Source organism: Magnolia sinica, chromosome 7, assembly GCF_029962835.1.
Source record: "Magnolia sinica isolate HGM2019 chromosome 7, MsV1, whole genome shotgun sequence".
Classification (NCBI taxonomy): domain Eukaryota; kingdom Viridiplantae; phylum Streptophyta; class Magnoliopsida; order Magnoliales; family Magnoliaceae; genus Magnolia; species Magnolia sinica.
In genome coordinates this window covers 75,811,281-75,832,190 of record NC_080579.1, presented here as the reverse complement: position 1 = coordinate 75,832,190, position 20,910 = coordinate 75,811,281, and the positions used below count along the sequence as shown (strand labels likewise).

The following is a 20,910-nucleotide window of genomic DNA, read 5'->3' as shown; positions in this document are numbered from 1 at the left end:
TCCCTTGAAAGTCACACATTTCTTGTTTCAAGGCGAGGCTTAACTAGCAAAGACTAGCAATAGACATCTCCAGTGGAGTCATCATTCTATGAACGCCCCTGTCACGCATATGTACACGCGGTAGAATGAACACTTCACTTTCTTGGCATATTCCATCTGTTGATTCTGGTTTTGATTTGATTTAAACGCGGAGTTGATTTAGATATAAACATACATTTAACTTAGAGTCACCACTAATAAGAAAGAAACTTGGAATCTATAGTTGGCTAGAAACCGTAGAATCGCTTAAAGGTCAAAGAATCATAAGATTCCTCAACTCAAGTGACTACTGTGGTTGGTATGCGACCATAGATTTTAAGTAAAAACCTCAATTACAAGAGATGAAGGGATTAGATACCCTCTCCTACCCACACTAAATGTGGTCTTTACTTTAAGAGATGTGTGACTATTAGTAGAATTAGGGTGGGTACTTGCAAATATGTTAATCATGTAACCATTCTTTGCATATCCCCATGAAAGGGCCGGACAAGCAAAAAGAAGAATAAAATGGATCCAAGCCTTGCTTCACAAAGTCAAAAGACAGGACAAGCTTGTAGAATAAAATAAATATACAATGAAATGAAGAAAAATATCCTAACCTTGCCTTGCAGAGTCAAGACCCTAGGCAGGCAAGCATAAGAAGATAAGTATAATAAAAGCAAATGCAATAAAAGAAAACATAGACAATATATGCCGAGAAGGGAATGCACAGAATGGACCGTGTTCTGAGTTTGATTGAGATGTGAGAAGGAGAAAGCGCAAGTCAAACACCATTTTCTTGAGTCAAAAAATAGATAATGGGGCGTCCCTAATCTTGACCCTACTTCTAAATCACCTAGCTAGCTTTGATGAGTAATCTCAGTGGCTGGTTGAAGCAGAAGCTAGATTTAAGCATGGTAGCTGTATAGCATCTAAAGTGGCAGAATTTCCTCATTGTTCAGTAACAAAAGCCAAGAAAAGAAAATCTATGAAAATTACTCAAAACTTACTATACTATTTTCTCGGTAATTTCTACCTCTTCAGGCATAGTTTCTGCCTCTTCTGAACAGGAGGTGGGTGCCACTCTTATAGGCTACAAAACCATCTGAGGAGCTGACAGACACTTGACAGTAATTCTTCAGGTAGGATTTGTTAGAGGAAATAAAATCCCTAGGTCTCCATGCCAGGTGTCCGTCGGTTGATCGGTATGCTCCCTCTGCTTATGGACAGGTGAGGTGTCCACACTATTTTTCCAATTAATGCCCATAGAAGTTGAGAATCCACATTGATTATGCTATAATATTTCGGTTACTGGCTTATCACATCCATCATGTGGGTCACCATTATTACCCATGCCTGTCGGAAAATTACTTCGGTTGGATGATCATGACCTTCAATCAAATGTTTAAGAAAACGAATGGTTCATATAAATCATTCCATGTATGGTCGTATTATTGATTTAGACCATCCATCATGCATGTGGGTCCCATCTTTGATTGCATATTCCTTTTAAAAAAATCACTTTGAGTAAGTGATCCTGAGCATTCTAATCAAAAGTAAGGGAAAATGAATTATCCATATATAGTGACTATACTACAATTCATGGACTTATACCGTCCTCCACACACCCTCTTCAGAGAGATGATCCAGCACTGTAAGTTATAGTGTCTCTAGTTGTAATCGATTGATCCAAACCGTCTATTGGGTTCAACGTACTTTTCATGTCATGGCCGACAATGTGAAATAACACTGATGGATGATCTGATTTGCCCATAACTTAGCCATTTTTCTATATCCAACGGTTTTCCAAGACATGGCTGGAATGGTTAGGATTCTCTGATCAAAGTGATTCCTTTATCGTAAGGAATCCATGATGCTTCCAAACAAATAAATAGCTCAAATGGTCGATTAGGCCTTATATTTCCATAAATGATCTTCACCGTCCATTTTATAGGCTGTTAATAAGGTAGTTGAAACCGTCAGATCAGCATAATTTTTACATGGCAGCCAACAACATGTGTGTTGGATCCATCAACGGCCCGGATCACTCGATAGGAGTGTCCATACGTCCTGAAGAAACTGTAACCACTATAACTTTTAGTGCTCCCACAGAACTGGATCATTTTCTCCAGAATATAACTTCAGCCAAACAGATAAGGAACGTACAGCTCCAAAAATGAGTTGCTCATGGAGCATCCTATCTTTGCCTCCTCCCTTCTTCTCTTCCCCACACAGACGTGCTTCATCTCGCACCGTTGATTCCAAATGGATCCAATCATCCAAATGCTACAAAACGTCCAAGGTTCAAATAACACTCTTCATTTCATTCTCTATACTACTAACTAACTTTCTAACCGTTGAGATTCTCAATCTACTTTGGAATTGTCAATCACAGGCGTCCATCAAAGCCATGATCAAAAGGCCCTTTAACAACTATATACCGCTAGAAAAGCCCAGTTTAGTACTTCAACTTGGATTACTCTTAGCTTCAGTAAGCCCCATTTTCTCTTCATGTTTAAATTCGATTTTGGTCTGTATTGATGGTTTGATCGAGCTGTGGTCAAAGCCACTAGATCCGTTGGGTCCCACCTCGATCATTCCCTGGACCCAAAAGGTGAATCCAGGCCACTCATCAGGTGGGGGCCATTTGTAGGTTGAATATACATTGTGGGTCCTTTTTTTTTTCCGAAACCGTTGTGCCCAAACTGATAAGCGGGCCAATCTGAATTTTGAGCCAGTATATTCTCATGATGGGACCCACCAGATGAGAGGTGTGGATATGGCTTCTTCAATCCCTCTTTCTTCCAAATCGACTTGCACTTCCATGCAACCATCAAAATGTCATTACTAACATAGTTGCAATTTGGAGCCGACAATATATTTACAAGCCCAATGATCGGGCCCAACTGTGATTTTGAGATGATTTATTAATGGATTGGATCCAATCTAAGGTTTTGCAAATTCAACTACTAGGAAATGGCCTTCTGTGACGTTATAGTGTGGGCTTGGGGCGGAAAATAAAGCCCCATTTACTAATAGCCTGGGCCTGGGCCTAAATTTTAGCTTCATTGAAAGTTTGGCCTGACCCATTGTCACTTCTAAGGAAATCAAGGAAATTACAATTACTTCCACTCTATAGGACTTACAATTTCAATCCAATCCGATAGTGCATCCAAACGCACCCTTTACAATGTGTACAATGAACAATTTTCTGGGCATAGGTGGAGCTACCGGCATTTGCGGTGACCGGCGTCAACGACGAAGAAGATTTGATATCAACATTGATACAACTTGGAATTGTTGCATTTTGGTATTTCCTTATCATGCCGGTGAGTATAAGTACATTTGATGCATGTGTGGCCCACTTTTTCCATTTATGGTATATAACATTTTTAGTTCTATCTTTTTTTCAAAAAATTGCAGCCGGTGATCATGAACTGGCTTAGATTGAGATGGTACAAAAGGAAGCTGTTGGAGATGTATCTGCAGTTCATGTGTGTGTTCATGTTCTTCCCTGGGTGAGTTTCTCTGTGTCTTCATATAATATCATGTTTTCTTTTTCTTATGTGGTTTGTTTTTGGACATACTTAAAATAGTAAGCATAACATCCCACAAAAATATCTAATCTCTGAAAATGGATAAATGTGGAAGAGGAACGATCGTCTACAATAGTTATATGCTACAATCCATTGGCTTTTCCCTTTCGAATTCAATCTTCCCCCGGAAATGTGATATATTTTCAAAGGTAAAATGGGTTTCATATATATAGCTTAGCTGTGCACTGGTTCTGATGAGTTCTCGTGAGAACTTTTTGAAAACTCATCACAAGTAAGCCCAAAATCTGAAGAGTCCACATGATACAGGACCCACGAAACTCTTAGGGCCAAACTTTTAACCTAATCCAAAACTCTGGTGGGCCATTGTAAAAGAAAATAATTTTCTCCCATGATTTACATCTCTTTTCTATGGCCCACTAGAGTTTTGGATGCTTGTAAATGACTTACGGATAAATGGTTTACAATTTGTGTTTGGATCCTGAAAGATAGTTGTAAATAATTTACATGCTATAAATTATTTATAGCTTTCTAGTCCCATATGATTTACAAGCAAAAAGGTGGGATTTCATTTACCGGCTCTCCATTTATAGCCTAACGGCTTTAAATGGAAAGATTGGCTTTTCATTTACTGGCAATCATTTATAGCTTAAAACCAAACAAGACAGGTTATAAATAATTTACACCGGTAAATCATTTACCACTTAACTCCCAAATGAATGAAAAGCCACACAAGTGAAAGAGTCAACCCCTTAGTTGTTCTCTCTCTATAATATGATATCATATAAGAAAAAATTAATTCACAATTTAAACCGACCAGTATCATAAACTCCTTGGAATTAAGGATTCATTCACCCATATATAAACAAACAACATCGGATCGTATTACAAGTTTATACTACTAAAGCTATTCACTTCATGAATGTGGAGACCTTCTAAAAAAAAAGAGATAATTTCAATGACAAAGTTTGTACATGTACCATAAGATGAAGAAAATGCTGACAAGGAATTGCCATTGGAACCCCAAACATCTCTTTAAAATGCAAAGGATCATAAGCTATCCACTGTAAGAAATCTCCTGAGCATTTTGAGCCAGAATTCTTTATTAATATTTTTAATTCTTTTAACGCCCAACCCACCTTTAGAAGTTGTATTTAGTCTTCCAAACTACACTAATGATTAGGACCATAATACACCTCCGCACAAAAGACTAATGCAAGAGAAGATATCACTAAAATAAGTTAAATGGGAATGCTTGACAGGATGTGATTATTGATTCTAAAATACAGAAATACAACAGAAAAAGAAGACAAACAAATAAATAAAAAGAATGTTTTAGAGAGCTGAAACATATTACAATTGCTGTCTTAAATATAGTTTTGCTTCCAAATGGAAAATTCCAAATGCACTAGGTCCCAAAAAAAGTCTATCTTTGGGATATAACAACTCTCTTTCAAGATCAACATATTTGATTAGGTGAACATGTAATATCCACTAAACGAACCCAAGTTGCCCATATAAATTTGCCAAAAGAGAAGTTGCATATAAAAAATAAAAATAAAAATAAAAAATCAAAGGAAAAATTAGAGAGAGAATAAATAATTTTTCGGATGAAAAAACAACAGACGAAAAAAATTGTTATAAAGAAAAGGGTAGGTAGCCGTTGTGGCTCGAGGTGCATGCGAACAACGTATTAAATATATGTCAACACATGCCTGCTCATTAATTATGGGTCACTCCATGATGACCATGTGTCCACATTATAGGGAGTCATTGCACAAAACCTTAGGATCTAGCCTCCCAAATATACCAGAATTATGGGATAATAAAGCAATGAAATAAATCAAGGCACAAACCACGCAACACAAGAGATTTTATGTGGAAAACCCTCAAAGAAGCAAAAACCACAGGACCTAATCCAGAACAACAATCCACTATGAAGTAGAATGTTACAACCGATCACGAGCACATACCGCTTGGATCAAACCTTCTTCACTTACGCAGGAGCGAATGAATAATAAGAGAATAAAAGAAAAATGGAGAGATCTCATCGATCATGAGGACGCAGAAGCGCTGAGATATCGAGTGCACAATAGATCACTTCTACGAGCAGAACCTCTCTTCCACAAGCTTCCTCTCTCTCTTTCTCTCTCTCTCTCTCTCTCTCACACCTTTGATAGCCCTAAACCCTTTACCAAACCCTTGCAAAGCTTTAGGAAACTCTCTTGCATTACCTAGAACAACCCTAGGAACCCCTATTTATAGTTTAGGCAATTCTCTTTCGCACCTCTTGTGAAACTGCCTCAAATTTACGCAGTCCATACAAAATCTGGACATGAATCTGCGTAACCTCAACTGGTCAAGCGGGGACCTCAACCGGTCGAGCAGCCCACTCGACCGGTCGAGTACCTCTCTCGACTGGTCGAGCACCTTGGAATTTCCAAACCCATTGCTCGCTGGACTTTGAGTCGAGCGCCACTCAGTTGGTCGAGCACCACCCTCGACCAGTTGAGAGAGGCACTTGACTGGTCGAGCCTGGGGAGAAAATCCTCATCAAATTTACCCCTTTTCGACTAAGGAGGAATTCACCTTCTTCAAGTTAAGCCGATTTCTACAAACCTCAAACTTGTCCTTAAGTAAAGCCTTAGTCATCATGTCTAACCCATTATCGACCGTGTGTACCTTCTCAAGTTACAACACCTTCTGTTCCAAAGTATCCTTGATCCAGTGATACCGAATCTCTATGTGCTTCGATTTGAAGTGCTGACTTGGATTCTTACTCAAGTGTATAACACTTTGACTATCGCAATAGACCACATGCTATTCCTGCTTCAGGCTAAGTTCCTATAGGAACCTCTTCATCAAAAGCATCTATTTACATGCCTCTATGACTGTAATGTACTCGGACTCTGTCGTCGATAATGCTACGACCTTCTGTAGCTTGCTCTGCCAAAAGACCGCTCCCCTTGCAAAAGTGAACATGAACCCCGATATAAACTTCTTTGAGTCTATGTCACTGCATATCTGCATCTGTGTAGCCATCTAACATAGGTTTTCCGTTACCATAGCATAGGCTCAACTTAGATGAGCCTCTTAGATACCGCAGTATCCATTTCACCGCTGTTCAATGTTCTTTGCCGGGATCGGCAAGATACCGGCTTACAACACCAACCGCATATGCTATGTCTGGGCACGTACACACCATAGCATACTTCAAACTTCCTACTGCTGATGCCTAGGGTATCTTCTACATCTCATCCACCTCTGTCTTCATCTTGGGACACTGCCTATCGCTCAATCTGAAGTGACCATCCAGTGGAGTATTGACCGGCTTTGCTGCATTCATATTGAACCGCTCTAGGACTTTCTCAATATACCACTCTTGTGACAGCCGAAGCTTCCTACAGCTTCTGTCATGGGTTATCTCCATTCCTAGGATCTACTTAGCTGGGCCCAAGTCTTTCATCGTGAACGACTTGCCCAACTCCTGTTTCAGCCTGTCAATCTTCTTGATGTCTTTTCCCATGATGAGCATGTCATCAACGTATAATAACAGAACTAAGAAATCACCATCTGAGAACTTGCGCGTGAATACACAGTGGTTCGATTCCGTTCTGTCATACCCATACTTTAATATGAACAAGTCGAACTTCTTGTAACATTGCCTTGAAGCTTGTTTCAGCCCATACAAGCTTTTCCTTAGCTTACACACCATATGCTCTTTACCCTTGACTTCGAACCCCTCTGGTTGGTGTATGTAGATCTCTTCTTCCAGGTCACCATGGAGAAAGGCAGTTTTAATATCTAACTACTATTTCCAGATCCATGCTGGTCGCCAACCCAAGCAACACCTGTATGAATGTCATCTTCACCACTGGTGAGAATATTTTCTCGAAGTCTATACCTTTCCTCTGACTAAACCCTTTCACCACAAGTCTGGCCTTAAACCTCGTCTGTGAATTCTTTTGCTCAATCTTCTTTCTAAACACTCACTTGTTGCTCAGAGCTTTCTTGCCCTTAAGCAATTTCACCATATCATAGGTGTGGTTCTTATGCGAGAATTACATCTCCTCTTGCATAGCTTTTAATTACTCTCCCTTATGCTTGTCGACTAGGGCCTCAAAATAATCTTCTGGCTCTCCCCCATCAGTGAGCATAATGTACTCATACAGCGAGTACCTCTTCGATGGATGTCTGTCTCTAGATGACATCCTCACATGTGGCTCAACAGGTGGATCAAGTGGGGCTGCTCCCCTGGTCCATCTTCGATAGGAACTCCCTCGTTCTCTGCACTTTGCTATACTCCACCATCATCAGGCACCACGGGAGGAATAACTAAATCCACGTCCTTTAGCTCTCTTGAATTAGGCCCGTTTTTCTTTAGCTTACAAATGTCTTCTATACATTGATCTTTAAAGAATATTACATCTCTGCTCCTGACAAACTTCTTCTCGGTCGGATCCCACAATCTGTAACTGAACTTTTCATCACCGTACCCCAAGAACATACTACCTAATCTTTATATCGAGCTTGGACTTCTCGTCCTTTGGTACGTGAACGGATGCCCTGCATCCAACACCCTGAGATGACTATATGATGGATCTTATCCAGTCCACACCTTCTCGAGTACTTCTCCATTCAACAGGGCTGATGAAGACTTGTTTATCAAATACACTGCCGTGTGCATTGCTTCTCCCCAGAACATCTTGGGCAACTTTGCATGGGATAACATGTATCTAATTCTCTTTACAATGGTACGATTCATTCGCACAGCCACACCATTATGTTGAGGGGTCTTGGGAATCGTCTATTCATGCTATATACTCAGGGACTTACAATACTCATGAAAGTCACGGATGTATTCACCACCATTGTCAGTGCGGATGCAGCTCAATGATCTATCTGTCTCTCTTGACTATAATATGAAACAATTTAAACACATCAAAGACCTCGTCCTTGGATTTCAAAGCACAAACTCAAACCCTCCTAGATGCATTATGTATAAAAGTGACAAAATACAATGCCCCACTCAAGGTTTTTGTACTCATAAGACCACAAATATCAGAATAAATCAAATATAATGCATGCACTTTATTAACATGAGAAGCAGTTTTAACAAATAAAACTCTATATTGTTTCCCTGAAAAATAATCAGTACAGGCTTTGAGAGGTATACCTGTCACGTTTGGAAGGAGTCGCTTCCTTGCTAGTAGTTGAAGCTCTTTTTGACTCATGTGGCCTAGACACCTGTGTCACATATCAATAATTGAATCTTTCGCTGCGTTCAACCTACACTTGCGTACACTGACACTTGACTTGTAAAGGGTGCAACACTTCTTTCTTCTGGCTGCGATCAACGAACCCTTGATGAGCTTCCATCGCCCACCAACAAACCGGCTTTCATAGCCATCATCATCCAACCTTCGCTTCAACATCAAGTCGAGGCAAAGGTCTGGGATATGCCTCACATCCCCGAGAACTAATGTGCATCCCACATTAGTCTTCACACAAATATCACAAACTCCTACAATCTTCGATATGTCAGAATTTTCCATCTTCACGGTCCCAAAGTCACCTGACATGTAGCTTCTGAAGAAGTCCCTGCGTGGAGTCGCATGAAACGAAGATCCCGAGTCTATCACCCAATCGGTGTCCTAACTCGTAGCCGTGAGACAAACATCGTGATCTGCTGAAAGAATAACTACAACGTCTCCATTTGAAGTGACCGCAGTGGAATTTGATTCATCTTCCTTCTCATTTCCTTTTCCTTTCTTGTCATTCTTCTTACGACATTCATGCTAGTAGTAGCCCTTCTTGCCACAATTTCAGCATTCAACATCCTTCCTGGTACTCGACTTGCCTCTTGATTTATCTCGAGCCTTCCTGCCCTTTCTATTCTTTCCTCTCCCCCGATCTTGTATCACAAGGCCTCTTGTTGAGTAGACCCCTGAGACTTCCTCCTTGTTTCCTTATTGAAGAGACAACTAGTTACCTGTTCCATAGACATCTTTCCGTCTGGCGCGAAGTTACTTAAAGACACCACCAATGTCTTACAACTATCAGGTAATGAACTAAGCAATGGTAAATCCTGTAATTCATCGTCCAAGACCATCTTCATGGCGGAGAGCTGGTTCAATATATTGCAGATTTCATTCATGTGCTCAGCCATAGAACCATCATCTTTGAGCTTGAGATTCACAAGTCGTCTTACCAGAAAATTTTTATTGTCAGCTGTCTTCCTCTCATACAGCCCTTGCAGTTTCAGCCATAGGCTAGCGACTGAGGTCTTCATAGACACATGGTGGAATACGGAATTGTCCAACCATTGTCTAATAAACCCTACCGCCTTCTGGTTCAATTTCTTCCAATAATCATCTATTATATCCTTTGTCTTTACTGATATGCAAAGGATTGGAGCATACAAGTCCTTGCAATAAAGCAAGTCTTCCATCTTAGCCTTCCATATGGTCCAGTTAGAACCATTGACACTGATCATCCTTGATGAGCCACCTTTCATAATTCAAAACCGATCCTACTCCGTTCAATAAAACTTGACTCTGATACCACTTTGTAGGGAGTCGTTGCATAAAACCTTAAGATCTATCCTCCCAAATACACCAAAATTATGGGATAATAAAACAATGAAATAAATCAAGGCACAAACCATGCAATACAAGAGATTTTACGTGGAAAATCCTCAAAGAGGTAAAAACCACGGGACCTAGTCTAGAGCAACAATCCATTATGAAGTAGAACGTTACAACCGATCACAAGCACACACTACTTGGATCAAACCTTCTTCACTCACGCAGAAGCGGATGAACAATAAGAGAATAAAAGAAAAATGGAGAGATATCACTGATCACGAGGACATAGAAGCGCTGAGATATCGAGTGCAGAGTAGATCACCTCTACGAGCAGAAACTCCCTTCCACAAGCTTCCTCTCTCTCTCTCTCACTTTTGATAGCCCTAAACCCTTTACTAGACCCTTGCAAAGCTTTAGGAAACTCTCTTGCATTGCCTAGAATAGCCCCAGGAACCCCTATTTATAGTTTAGGCCAGTCCCTTTCACACCTCTTATGAAACTACCTCAAATTTACGCAGTCCATACAAAATCCGGACATGAATCTACGTAACCTCGACTGGTCTAGCAGGGTCCTCGACTGGTCGAGTGGCCCACTCGACCAGTCAAGCACCTCTCTCGACTGGTCGAGCACCTCGAAATTTTCAAACTAATTGCTCGCTAGACTTTGAATCGAGCGCCACTCGGCTGGTCGAGCACCACCCTCGACCGGTCGAGCGAGGAACTCGACTGGTCGAGCCTGGGGATAAATTTCCCATCACACATGTGTATGACCAAGACATCATCCATGTCGAGAAAAAAAAATGTCTAATAAAAAACATATCATACTATACCGCACCATAGAATCCCTTACCACAATCATAACCGCCGCCCTCGCATGCCTACGTGTGCGAGGTTGTGACCAAGGTATACCCTTGTTTTCCAATACAAAGAATTCGTTAAGGGTTCTAATATGAATACTTAATTTTTTAAACTTCTATTCAATGTGATACTAAACCCAACAAGGCAAAAGCTAAAAAATTCAAACCAAGGAAAATTATTTTTCATTTTTTTTTATCTATATTTTTTTTAACAATCCCTAAAAATTTTAAAAATTAGGAAAATGATGAAAATAAATGAAGAAAAAAATCAATTGGGTAATTTAGTGAAACAAAGCACATAAGAAAAAATATCTTAATAATTCGAAGCTTTCATAACATAAATATGTATGGTTTGTTAGGAGGTAGTAACACAAAGTTTTAAGCTAACTCCCCACAATAACAATCCAAACATATCACATGCATAATATTTCAAAGCAACTTGAATTTCTTGAGTCAACATTTTACAACCATGTGTTTTATCCCAGTTTCATGGGTGCTCTAAAGAATGTCCCAATTCTCATAGGAAGCAACCCCACTTACATACTCATATACGTGAGTTCATCAGGGGTACACCTCTAGCTAGATATTCTACTATATCATAGTTATAAAACTCATTTGCGAAATAATCTGACATTTCTCATTATAGATCATTGTGCTGCTATAATATAGGAATGAGTCTCTTAATTTTCATTTACAATGCTTATATCAAATCACTCAATGTAACTTATTGTTACCCATTAAACCTAGTTCTTAGGATCTTTGGTCATATATGTTGGGTTTCCATTACCGGTGATTTATATGAGTGGAACTCAACCACATTCTCCTTGATATACTCATCGCTAACTCTCTGGTCAATGCTTAGTTAATGGATCAGCTAGATTCTCTTTGGATCTCATAAAATCAATTGCAATTATCCCATCTCGATTTAATTGCTTGACTAGGTTATGTTTCAGATGTAGATGTTTGAACTTCCTATTATAGGTCCTATTGTTCGTCTTAGCTATAGTAACTTGGCTATCAGAATATAGCATAATAGCTACCACTAGTTTACCCCACATAGGTATAACTGAAAGCAGATTTTCAATCATTTTGCCTCCCCACTTGCAGTTGCAAAAGTTATGAACTCAGACTCCATCGTGGACCAAAAGATACAAGTCTGTTTCTTAAACTTTCAAAGAATTGCGGCTCTTTCAAGAGTAAACACATTCATTTTTGGACTTGATTCTATTGAATCTGATAGTCAATTTGCATCACGGTACCTCTATAGTACCGCTAGATATCTAGTATACTTAAGACCCTTACTATAAGTCTTTTTTAAGTGTCTTAGTAATCTATTTATGACATTCCAGTGATCTTCTATAGGATTAGTGGTGTATCTACTCCACTTACCAATTGCATAAGTAATATGAGGTCTAGTACAATTCATTAGATATATTAAATGACCAAAAACATTATAATACTCAAGTTATGATACATTATTACCTTCATTTTTATATAATCTCACAAGAGGATTAAAGGGAATGTTTGCAGGTGTATAATCTAAAATATTATCTTTTTGAAAGATTTTTTCAACATAATACAATTGAAATAAAGTAATTTCATTAGTATTTTTCTCAATTTTGATTCCAAGAATCACATCAGCCTGTTTCAAATTCTTCATGTCAAATTGTGAACTCAATAAGGACTTAACTTCATTCATCATATCAGCATTAGTATCAAAGATTAACATGCCATTCACATACAAACATATGATAAAGCTTGCATTTTCAAATAACATATTGTATACATTTATCAGATTCACTAATTTGAAAATCATTTGATATAATACTTTGTCAAACTTCTCATGATATTTCTTTAGAGCTTTCTTAAGCCCATAAATAAATTTAATTAATTTATATACCTTATTTTTATGACCTTTTATCACGAATCTCTCAAGTTTGTCCATATAAATTGATTTCTCTAATTCTCCATTCAGGAAAACGGCTTTTACATCTATTTGGTAAATCACTGGATTGTGGATGGAAGCAGTAGCTACTAATACTCGTATGATTTTGATTTTTTTAACTAGTAAATATATATTAAAAAAATCAATACATTCCTTTTATTTGTACCCCTCAATAACAAGCTTAGTCTTGAAATTCTAAAGATTCTCATCCGGTCTAAACTTTATCTTAAAAACCTAATTGCAACTTATGAGTTTCCTACTTATAGGTAGGTCTACCAATATCAAAGTATTATTGTGCAATATAGAGTCAATTTCACTATTAATAGATTCATTCCAAAAGGTTGTATTTGCAGAGCTCATAACTTAGGCATATAAAGATGGGTCATCCTCTGCAAGGAAAGTGTAAAATCAAGTCTAAAATCAATTTCAATTTGGCCCCTTTTACTTTTTCTAGGTTTTAAAAGTTATTCTATTTTGTCATTCTATACATCAATCCTTACAGACAAATCTACTACTTTCATGGAAAAGTAGAATTAAATTTAGCTGAAAATACATTTTCAAACAAATTGGCATATAAGAATTTTATGATAGAATTGGCATCAACATGATTACGGGACCTTACTATCGAGAATGTATAAGCGTTACTATTTTACGAATAGCCTATAAATGCACAATCAAAGGTCTTATCTCCTTTTTTTTTTTTTAATTTTTTTTAGCAAATGTAGCCCCACCTTAGCCAAGCACTCCCACGCTTTAAGATAATCTAAATTTGGAGCCTTATTCTTTCATAATTCATGAGGAATTTTATTAGAATGCTTATAAGGTATACGATTTAGAATATGACATATAGTAAGGGTGACTTCTTCCCATAAATTAAAGGGTAGACCAACACTAGACAACATAGCATTCATCATGTTTATCAGAGTTCTTTTTTTCCTTTCAGTGATTCCATTTTACTGAGGTGAATATAGCGCAACTACCACATGTATAATTCATTTTTATTCACAGTAAAATGCAAAGTCATGAGAAATGTATTTCCACCTCTATCAGATTTGAGAATCTTCACCTTTCTTTTTAATTAATTCTCTACCTCATTTATGTAAGCTATGAATCTATCATTTACTTCATCTTTACTCTTAATTAGATATACATTTTCATATTTAGAGTAATCATCTATGAAGGTTATAAAATATTTCTTTCCTCCATGAGTTATAATATTGTTCAAATTGCATATGTCGTTGTGAACCAAGTTCAGGACTTAGTTATTTCTTTCAACTCGCTTGAATAGTTTTTTGTAATGCTTGGATTCTACACAATATATATATATATATATATATATATATATATATAGTTTTTCCTTTTTATTATATAAATAAGCCCTATATTAATCATGCTTTTAATAGAATGATAATTCACATGATCTAGTCTAACATGCCACATATCAAAAGACTTGATTAAGTAAGCAGAAGAGCTAGTACCATTATTATTCATAACACTAAGTTTGAACAAACCATCACATATATATAACCTTTTTTGACAAAGTGTCAATTTTTTATATTACATACTTTTCATATTTAAACACTAATTTAAACCCATTCTTGTCAAGAGTAGAACTAAAAATAAGATTCTTATTAACGTCTAATACATGCAGCACATCCAAAAGAGTTAATACCTTTCTAGAAGTACACTTCAAGTTCATCTTTCCCTTGCCAACAACCTTTTTCTTGAACGAATTTTTCATGAAAACATCCTCTACCTTCTCGTAAGAGGAAAAATACTTTGATGATAGCAAATATGCTAAGGGCCTCCTAAGTCTATCCACCATTCATGTGAGTTACAAGCAATGATTGCTTTGGTAATGACTCCCACACACTCCTCAGTAACGTGAGCATGATCTTTCTCTTTCTTTTCACCTTTGTAGAATCTACATTCCTTTACAAAGTGACCATTTTTCCTACATATATAACACCATTCGTTCTTCTTATTATTTTTATCAAATTTCTTGTTCCTTTAGCCATGTGGGTTTTTTTCTTTGGCGGACCAGATCTTCGGTTGTCTTGCCCTTTTCGATTACTCTCAATAAGGTGGGCTTTAGTTATAGATTCTAATTCTATAAAATACTTATCATGGTTCTTTGCCTCTTCTTCAATATGTATGTGAAGGATAAGGTCATCCAAACTCATATCTTTTCTCTAATGTTTCAAAGAATTTTGTACCCCTTTCAAGATAGTGAAAAATTTTCAATTATTATAGCAACTTGGAAAGCTTTATCAATCACTATACCCCAGCCGCATCCACTCCCCACACGCACGTATGTGAGGTTGCGACCAAGTCATACCCTTGTTTTCTAATACAAATGATTAGTTAAGGTTTCTAATATAATGGATTAATTTTTCCAACTTCTATCTATTATAGGATTAAGCCGAACAAATCAAAGATTAAAAAAAAAAAAAAAATCAAACCAAGGAAAAATATTTTTTCTTATTTTTAAAATTTATTTTTTCTAACTGTGATAGATATGGATTAGTTTTTCAGAACATACGATAATAACTAGACCTTCCAGCCATCAATCTTCTAAGAGATCTTCTCGACCAAAGATTTGAAATTTTTTATCTGTAACCTTCCTCAATGTTGAAGAATTTTCGAATAATAAATAGAAAAATACTTACAAGTAAAACTTGATAAGATAGTAATATGTGAGGAACTAAAAATATGATTTTTTTTATTTTTTTTCAAAATCATAAAGCAACTTTTACTCCTATTGACCATTTACTTGAAGACTTCTTCTAATGAGGAAAAAAAAGATGACACTATGAATAAAAGATTTGAAGTCATCAAGGAATATCATAGCATCGTCTGAAAAATGAAATTGAAATAGAGAATTAGAGTCACTTAGGTTTTTTTTTTTTTTTTTAATTGACCGCAGCTCTTTACGTAAGTTTCTTGAGCTAAAATACAAGGTGTTGTAGATAAAAGGTCTCTCTAACATAATCTCCTTGATGATCAAAAGAAACTAAAAGATACACCATCTAAAACAAGAGAACCAAACATTCTTTATAAGCTTTCTAACCAAATTAATTTACCCTCATGGAGTCTAAATCAATTGAGAACAGATAAGAAAACTCCACTCAAAATGATCATATGTTATTAGCCATGTCTAACTTGAAAATTGCATTTGACCCATGCACATTTTTATCTAAATCTTAATTTATTCCTTATCCTACGATGCTTGTCTCTTTAACAAAAGAGCTCTTAAGAAAATTAAATTATGAAGGAGCGAGCCAGCATAACTTTGAAATTTATAACAATAGTAAATAAAGTTACATAAACTAATAGGCCGAATTGCTAAAAGGGGTAGGGCACTAAATTTTAGGAATTAAAATAATAGAAGAAGACGAAGAAGAAGAAGAAGAAGAAAATTATTACTACTCGAAAAGAAATATCCGACTATATGACCATTATTATCTCTAATAATCACAATGTTTTAAATAAGCCCTAGTTTGTTTGGGTAATATACATGATGTCATGAGAGAGAGAGAGAGAGAGAGAGAGAGAGAGAGAGAGAGAGAGAGAGACTCGTCAATGTATTGAGAGTTGCTTCTTCATTTTTTTATTTTTTATTTTTACCTTTGAGCATAGTGGATCAGTGTGGATAAATCAAAAGAAAACCATATAAATCCCTATGTTGTGGTTTGCATATTTTCTCTATTTTTCTTTTAATTTCAATATTGTTGTGTGTGTGATCGAGAAGAGATGCTTCTCCCAATACTAAGAAGCACTAAAAAATGGCAATTGAACTCATTGGAACTTGTAACACTCTTCAATGGATACTCCACATAGATGCTTTTAGTTCCAAATCTTTAGGAGGAAGAAACATATGATTGACATTATTATTAATCATCTTAAGAATATGAAGCAAAATTTCCTCATCGACCTCAACATCTTTCAATTTTAATTTTTTTAAAAAATAATTGATTGCTTCCTCATTTATTTGTTGTCTATCCTCGATTCGTACACCTAAGGGGATTCTTAATTCTTTCAACATTAGACATCATTCGTTTAACCCCAAGCCATTGTCACGCCCCGGACTCGGTAACCGGACTCACAAGGAACCCGATGGCCGGTTCTGGCCGCAACAGCCTCCGTAGTACCCCATTCTTGGCTCCTGAGGCAGGTTCCGATCATTGGATCCTACAAGAAGAATTTTCATAACAGTATAATCATTTCTGATGCGAGCATACCTAAGATTTCAGCAAGTACATCTGAGAATAACAAATGGCACACATCACAAAATCCACTAAGAATTTGAACTTTTACAATCATCCATAAGGTCTAGAAGGACATACATGAGATAAAAAGGAAAAGAGAGAAAGGTTGGCAATAATGGAGTCCTCAAATGCTCAGCTCTACTCCATACTCTGCTGCTACGACGCCTGCCTAGAATCTCTTGCATGCATCAATCGTGCATAAGCTTATAGAAGCTTAGAGGGTGATGTAGGTGTGTGATAATGGTGCACAGAAGAGTAGTAGGAGATACAAGGAGAGAAGTATGAACAATGAGAATATCACTAGCCTTACCTAGGCTTACCATGAATATGATGCAATGAGTACTGGACGCCATACCAAGGCAATGCATGAAGGGGGCTTGTACAGCCAATGCTAATGCGATGCAAGTAATGTCAGTGCTCATATCCAAACCACAAGTCAAGCATATTTCCAATCATAAGGAAATCATTGGAGTCTATTACACTGTTGAATGACTGCCGCTCTACAGACCACGCACAGTCAAACGAGCATAAGAGACCTCACTACCCACCTGTAAACAGCCAATCACCAACAAGGCCTGAAGGTAGTGAACCCATTTACGAGCTGGTCAGACTCAGCCTAGCAATGCCTCCTCACACCAGGAAGGTAAGGCCACACCCCTATCCAACCGACTACACGACAGTGGGAGTCACAGCCTAACGGTATAAGGCCCTCGTGCGCTCATGTATTCCACCCGGTTACGGCGTTGGAGCAGATCCTTGGTACCATGAAAGTTTTGAAAATTTCACCCATGGGCATCCTATGCACCCGGTATGCTCAACTAATATTTTCGGTGTCCACACATACGGCCATCCATGAATATCCCTGTGAAGGCAAGGCCCTGATGAAGCAAGGGCGAATATCCACATGCTATGAAAATGCTGGATGCATGAATCACATAATCACCCATGTATTAATCCTAAGCATCCGTCATTCTCTAGAGGGGAAAACTCCACCCCTCGGGGAGATACCAACATGTCCTACACAATGGCACAACCATGGCCAATCATACCTCAACCAAGCATGCATATGATGTGTATGAGAGTGGGCCATGAAGATGATTAGGGGTGCCAATGAGGTGAAGATGAACTCTCTACCTAACTATAAAGGGTCTAGGTACTTAACCAATTCCTTACAAGGAATACAACCTCTAGTGGGGGGGCCATTTACCTGGAGTAGCCCACGAGACTAAGGAGAACAATGGTATGGGCCTAAATAGATGAAACAGGCTTAGCAAGGGTCTATGGTGGGCCTTTAACCACTCATAGAAGCCCATGGACCTACCTTAGGGCCACCAATGTGGACATCCAACAATTGGTCCTCAAGAGGTAGCTCATCTCTAATTGATTACGAATCAAGGCCCAAGGCCCACGCAACATTAGTAATAAGAAATGAGCAGCTATAATCATACCACATACACTCATGTTGGGCTTCAGAAATGCTGCCCAAGGCCTACCCAAAATATGGGTCTAAGGAAAATACACATAACCCAACCCATATATACCACTATGGGCCCATAAAGAAAAGGTTAGGGCCCAACATAAAAGCCACTAATCCCTTATATTGTGGTGACCTAGTGGGCAGTCCATTGCTCAAACCACATAGGCAAATGTCATGCTCTTAGCTAAGTAATATTGGACCTACAACCTGGCCCAAGTATAAAGTTAATTTGGTGGGCAACCAAGGGCCCATCTACATGTTTAATCCAGCCCACTAGCCCAACACAATAGTATGGTAAAAATGCCCGAAGAGTTCAATGGGCCTATCCAGAAAGTTCCAGCCCAATTGGGCCTAAAAAGTTCAACAACTAGCTACATTCATGGACCCAATTGAATCCAATTGTGGTGGGCCTCAAAAGTGCATTCATTAAGCCCAACATTTAAGGGACTAAAGGTGTAAATTATTCCCTCTAATATCCTCATAATGTGGTGGGATATACAACACATCTAGGTGGGCCCACAAGGCAGGCTGGAGGGCCAGACAAGGCTGGACACCCCAGCCTGGGAGTCCCTTCCTAGTGGGCCACACCACGGCCAGATCAAATGTTCGCTGGGTTTGAAATTTTGTAAGATGATACTTCCGTATGTGGACCACACCCCCACAAAATTTCAGGATTTTTAGATTTCTCTAAGTATTTTAATTAATTTAAACAAAACAGTCTGTCCAGAAAAATCGGACAGACCTGGAAGTCCCAACATGGTGGGCCAGTCCGGCCCTCGTCACGGTGTGCACAGGAGTCCATTGGACCTTAAATGTGGTAGATTGGTCTTACCATGAGTGAAACACACCTATACAAAATTTTAGAATTTTTGGACATCTATAAATATTTTAATTAATTTTAATAAAACAATCTTTCCAGTGTGAAGTATTGCTGGAATGTGACTGGCCTGAATTTGGGCCATCCAATGGGTGGGCTTTTGGGCCTTCAAAATTCCTGAAATTTGGACCCAAGGTCCCTCATCAGGTATAAAACAAGATGGAGTCCAGAAAACTGACCTACCATCATCAAAATAATTTATGAATTTTAGTTTACAACAGTCTACATTGCTGGACTGCACAACAGAAAATTAGGCTGACCACCCCTCTTGGCCCACCCTTTTGGATAACCAAATGGAGTCAGATGGGGCTGAAATTTGGCATGCTTATAGGTGGGGTCCACACCTTCAAGAAACATATATTATATGGGACTAAAAATCACTCTAAATGTCCAAAAATCTAGCCTCAAGATGACCCAAAAATCTGTCCAGACAGTTCTGGACAGCAACATATAACTGAAAACAATAAATATAAACACTATTTAAAAGGAGATTTAATCTAAGAAAATCATGGTATGGACCACTCTAGTGGACCCCACAAACATCCAGACCCTTTCCATTACAAAATACCCCTTGCATGTGCCCCATATAGGTGGATTAGGGGGCTCTAACGTCCAAGGGTGGACTGTCATGGACGTCCACCCTCCATGGATGGTCTGGATATTTGTGGTCCACAATGTGGGCCACACACTCATGATAAAAAGTTTATCAACAAAGGAAAAATAAGGATTCAGCCACAAGGGAAGGGTCTCCACCACATTGAGGCCCTTCCCCTCATCACTCATGCACACACATTCCACTATCACAAGATATACAAGATCTACATGATCATAGGATTTCTACTTGAGATCTATGGTGGAGATGCAATCTCTACCAAGGATTAAGGGTCTACATGACCCAAATATCCCTGATCAAACAGAAAAAAAGCTATGTAGGGGTCCATGAAGAATGGCCCCTTACATGGAACATGCATGCAAGTAAGATGGGCTATGAGCCCCATCCATAAAATCTTGGGGGCCACCACCATCATTTGATAGGCCCCACAAGCTTCAAGATAAAAGGAAAAAGGAAGAACAAGTAAAAAAAATGAAAGAAATCTGAATTTGCAATTACATGCACACCCACCTACAAAGTCTTCAAGCAAACACCTCCAAGATAGTCTTCAAGCTCCAAGGAAAGAGGTTTAATGGTCAAGATGCTAGACTAAGGGCTAGATTATGGGGTAGAAGGGAGGATGAAGGGCTGGAAAATAGGTAAAAAATTGCTGGAGAAGAAGAGAAGAGAAGGGAGAGAGAGAGAGGGGGGGGGGGGGGGGGAGAGAAAATGAGA

At 38.3% G+C, this 20,910-nt stretch overlaps 1 protein-coding gene across 1 annotated transcript in view; it reads left to right on the top strand.

Moving 5' to 3' along the window:
- The first annotated feature begins 2,158 nt into the window (after positions 1–2,158).
- The window catches only part of LOC131251461 (NAD(P)H-quinone oxidoreductase subunit L, chloroplastic), a 37,993-nt gene continuing 19,241 nt past the window's right edge, over positions 2,159–20,910 (top strand). Inside the window, exons 1-4 of the mRNA XM_058252170.1 lie at positions 2,159–2,320; positions 2,414–2,509; positions 3,240–3,347; positions 3,442–3,536. Of these exons, the coding sequence (XP_058108153.1) occupies positions 2,195–2,320; positions 2,414–2,509; positions 3,240–3,347; positions 3,442–3,536 (425 nt within the window). The 5' untranslated portion in view covers positions 2,159–2,194. The remainder of the gene's footprint in view (positions 2,321–2,413; positions 2,510–3,239; positions 3,348–3,441; positions 3,537–20,910) is intronic.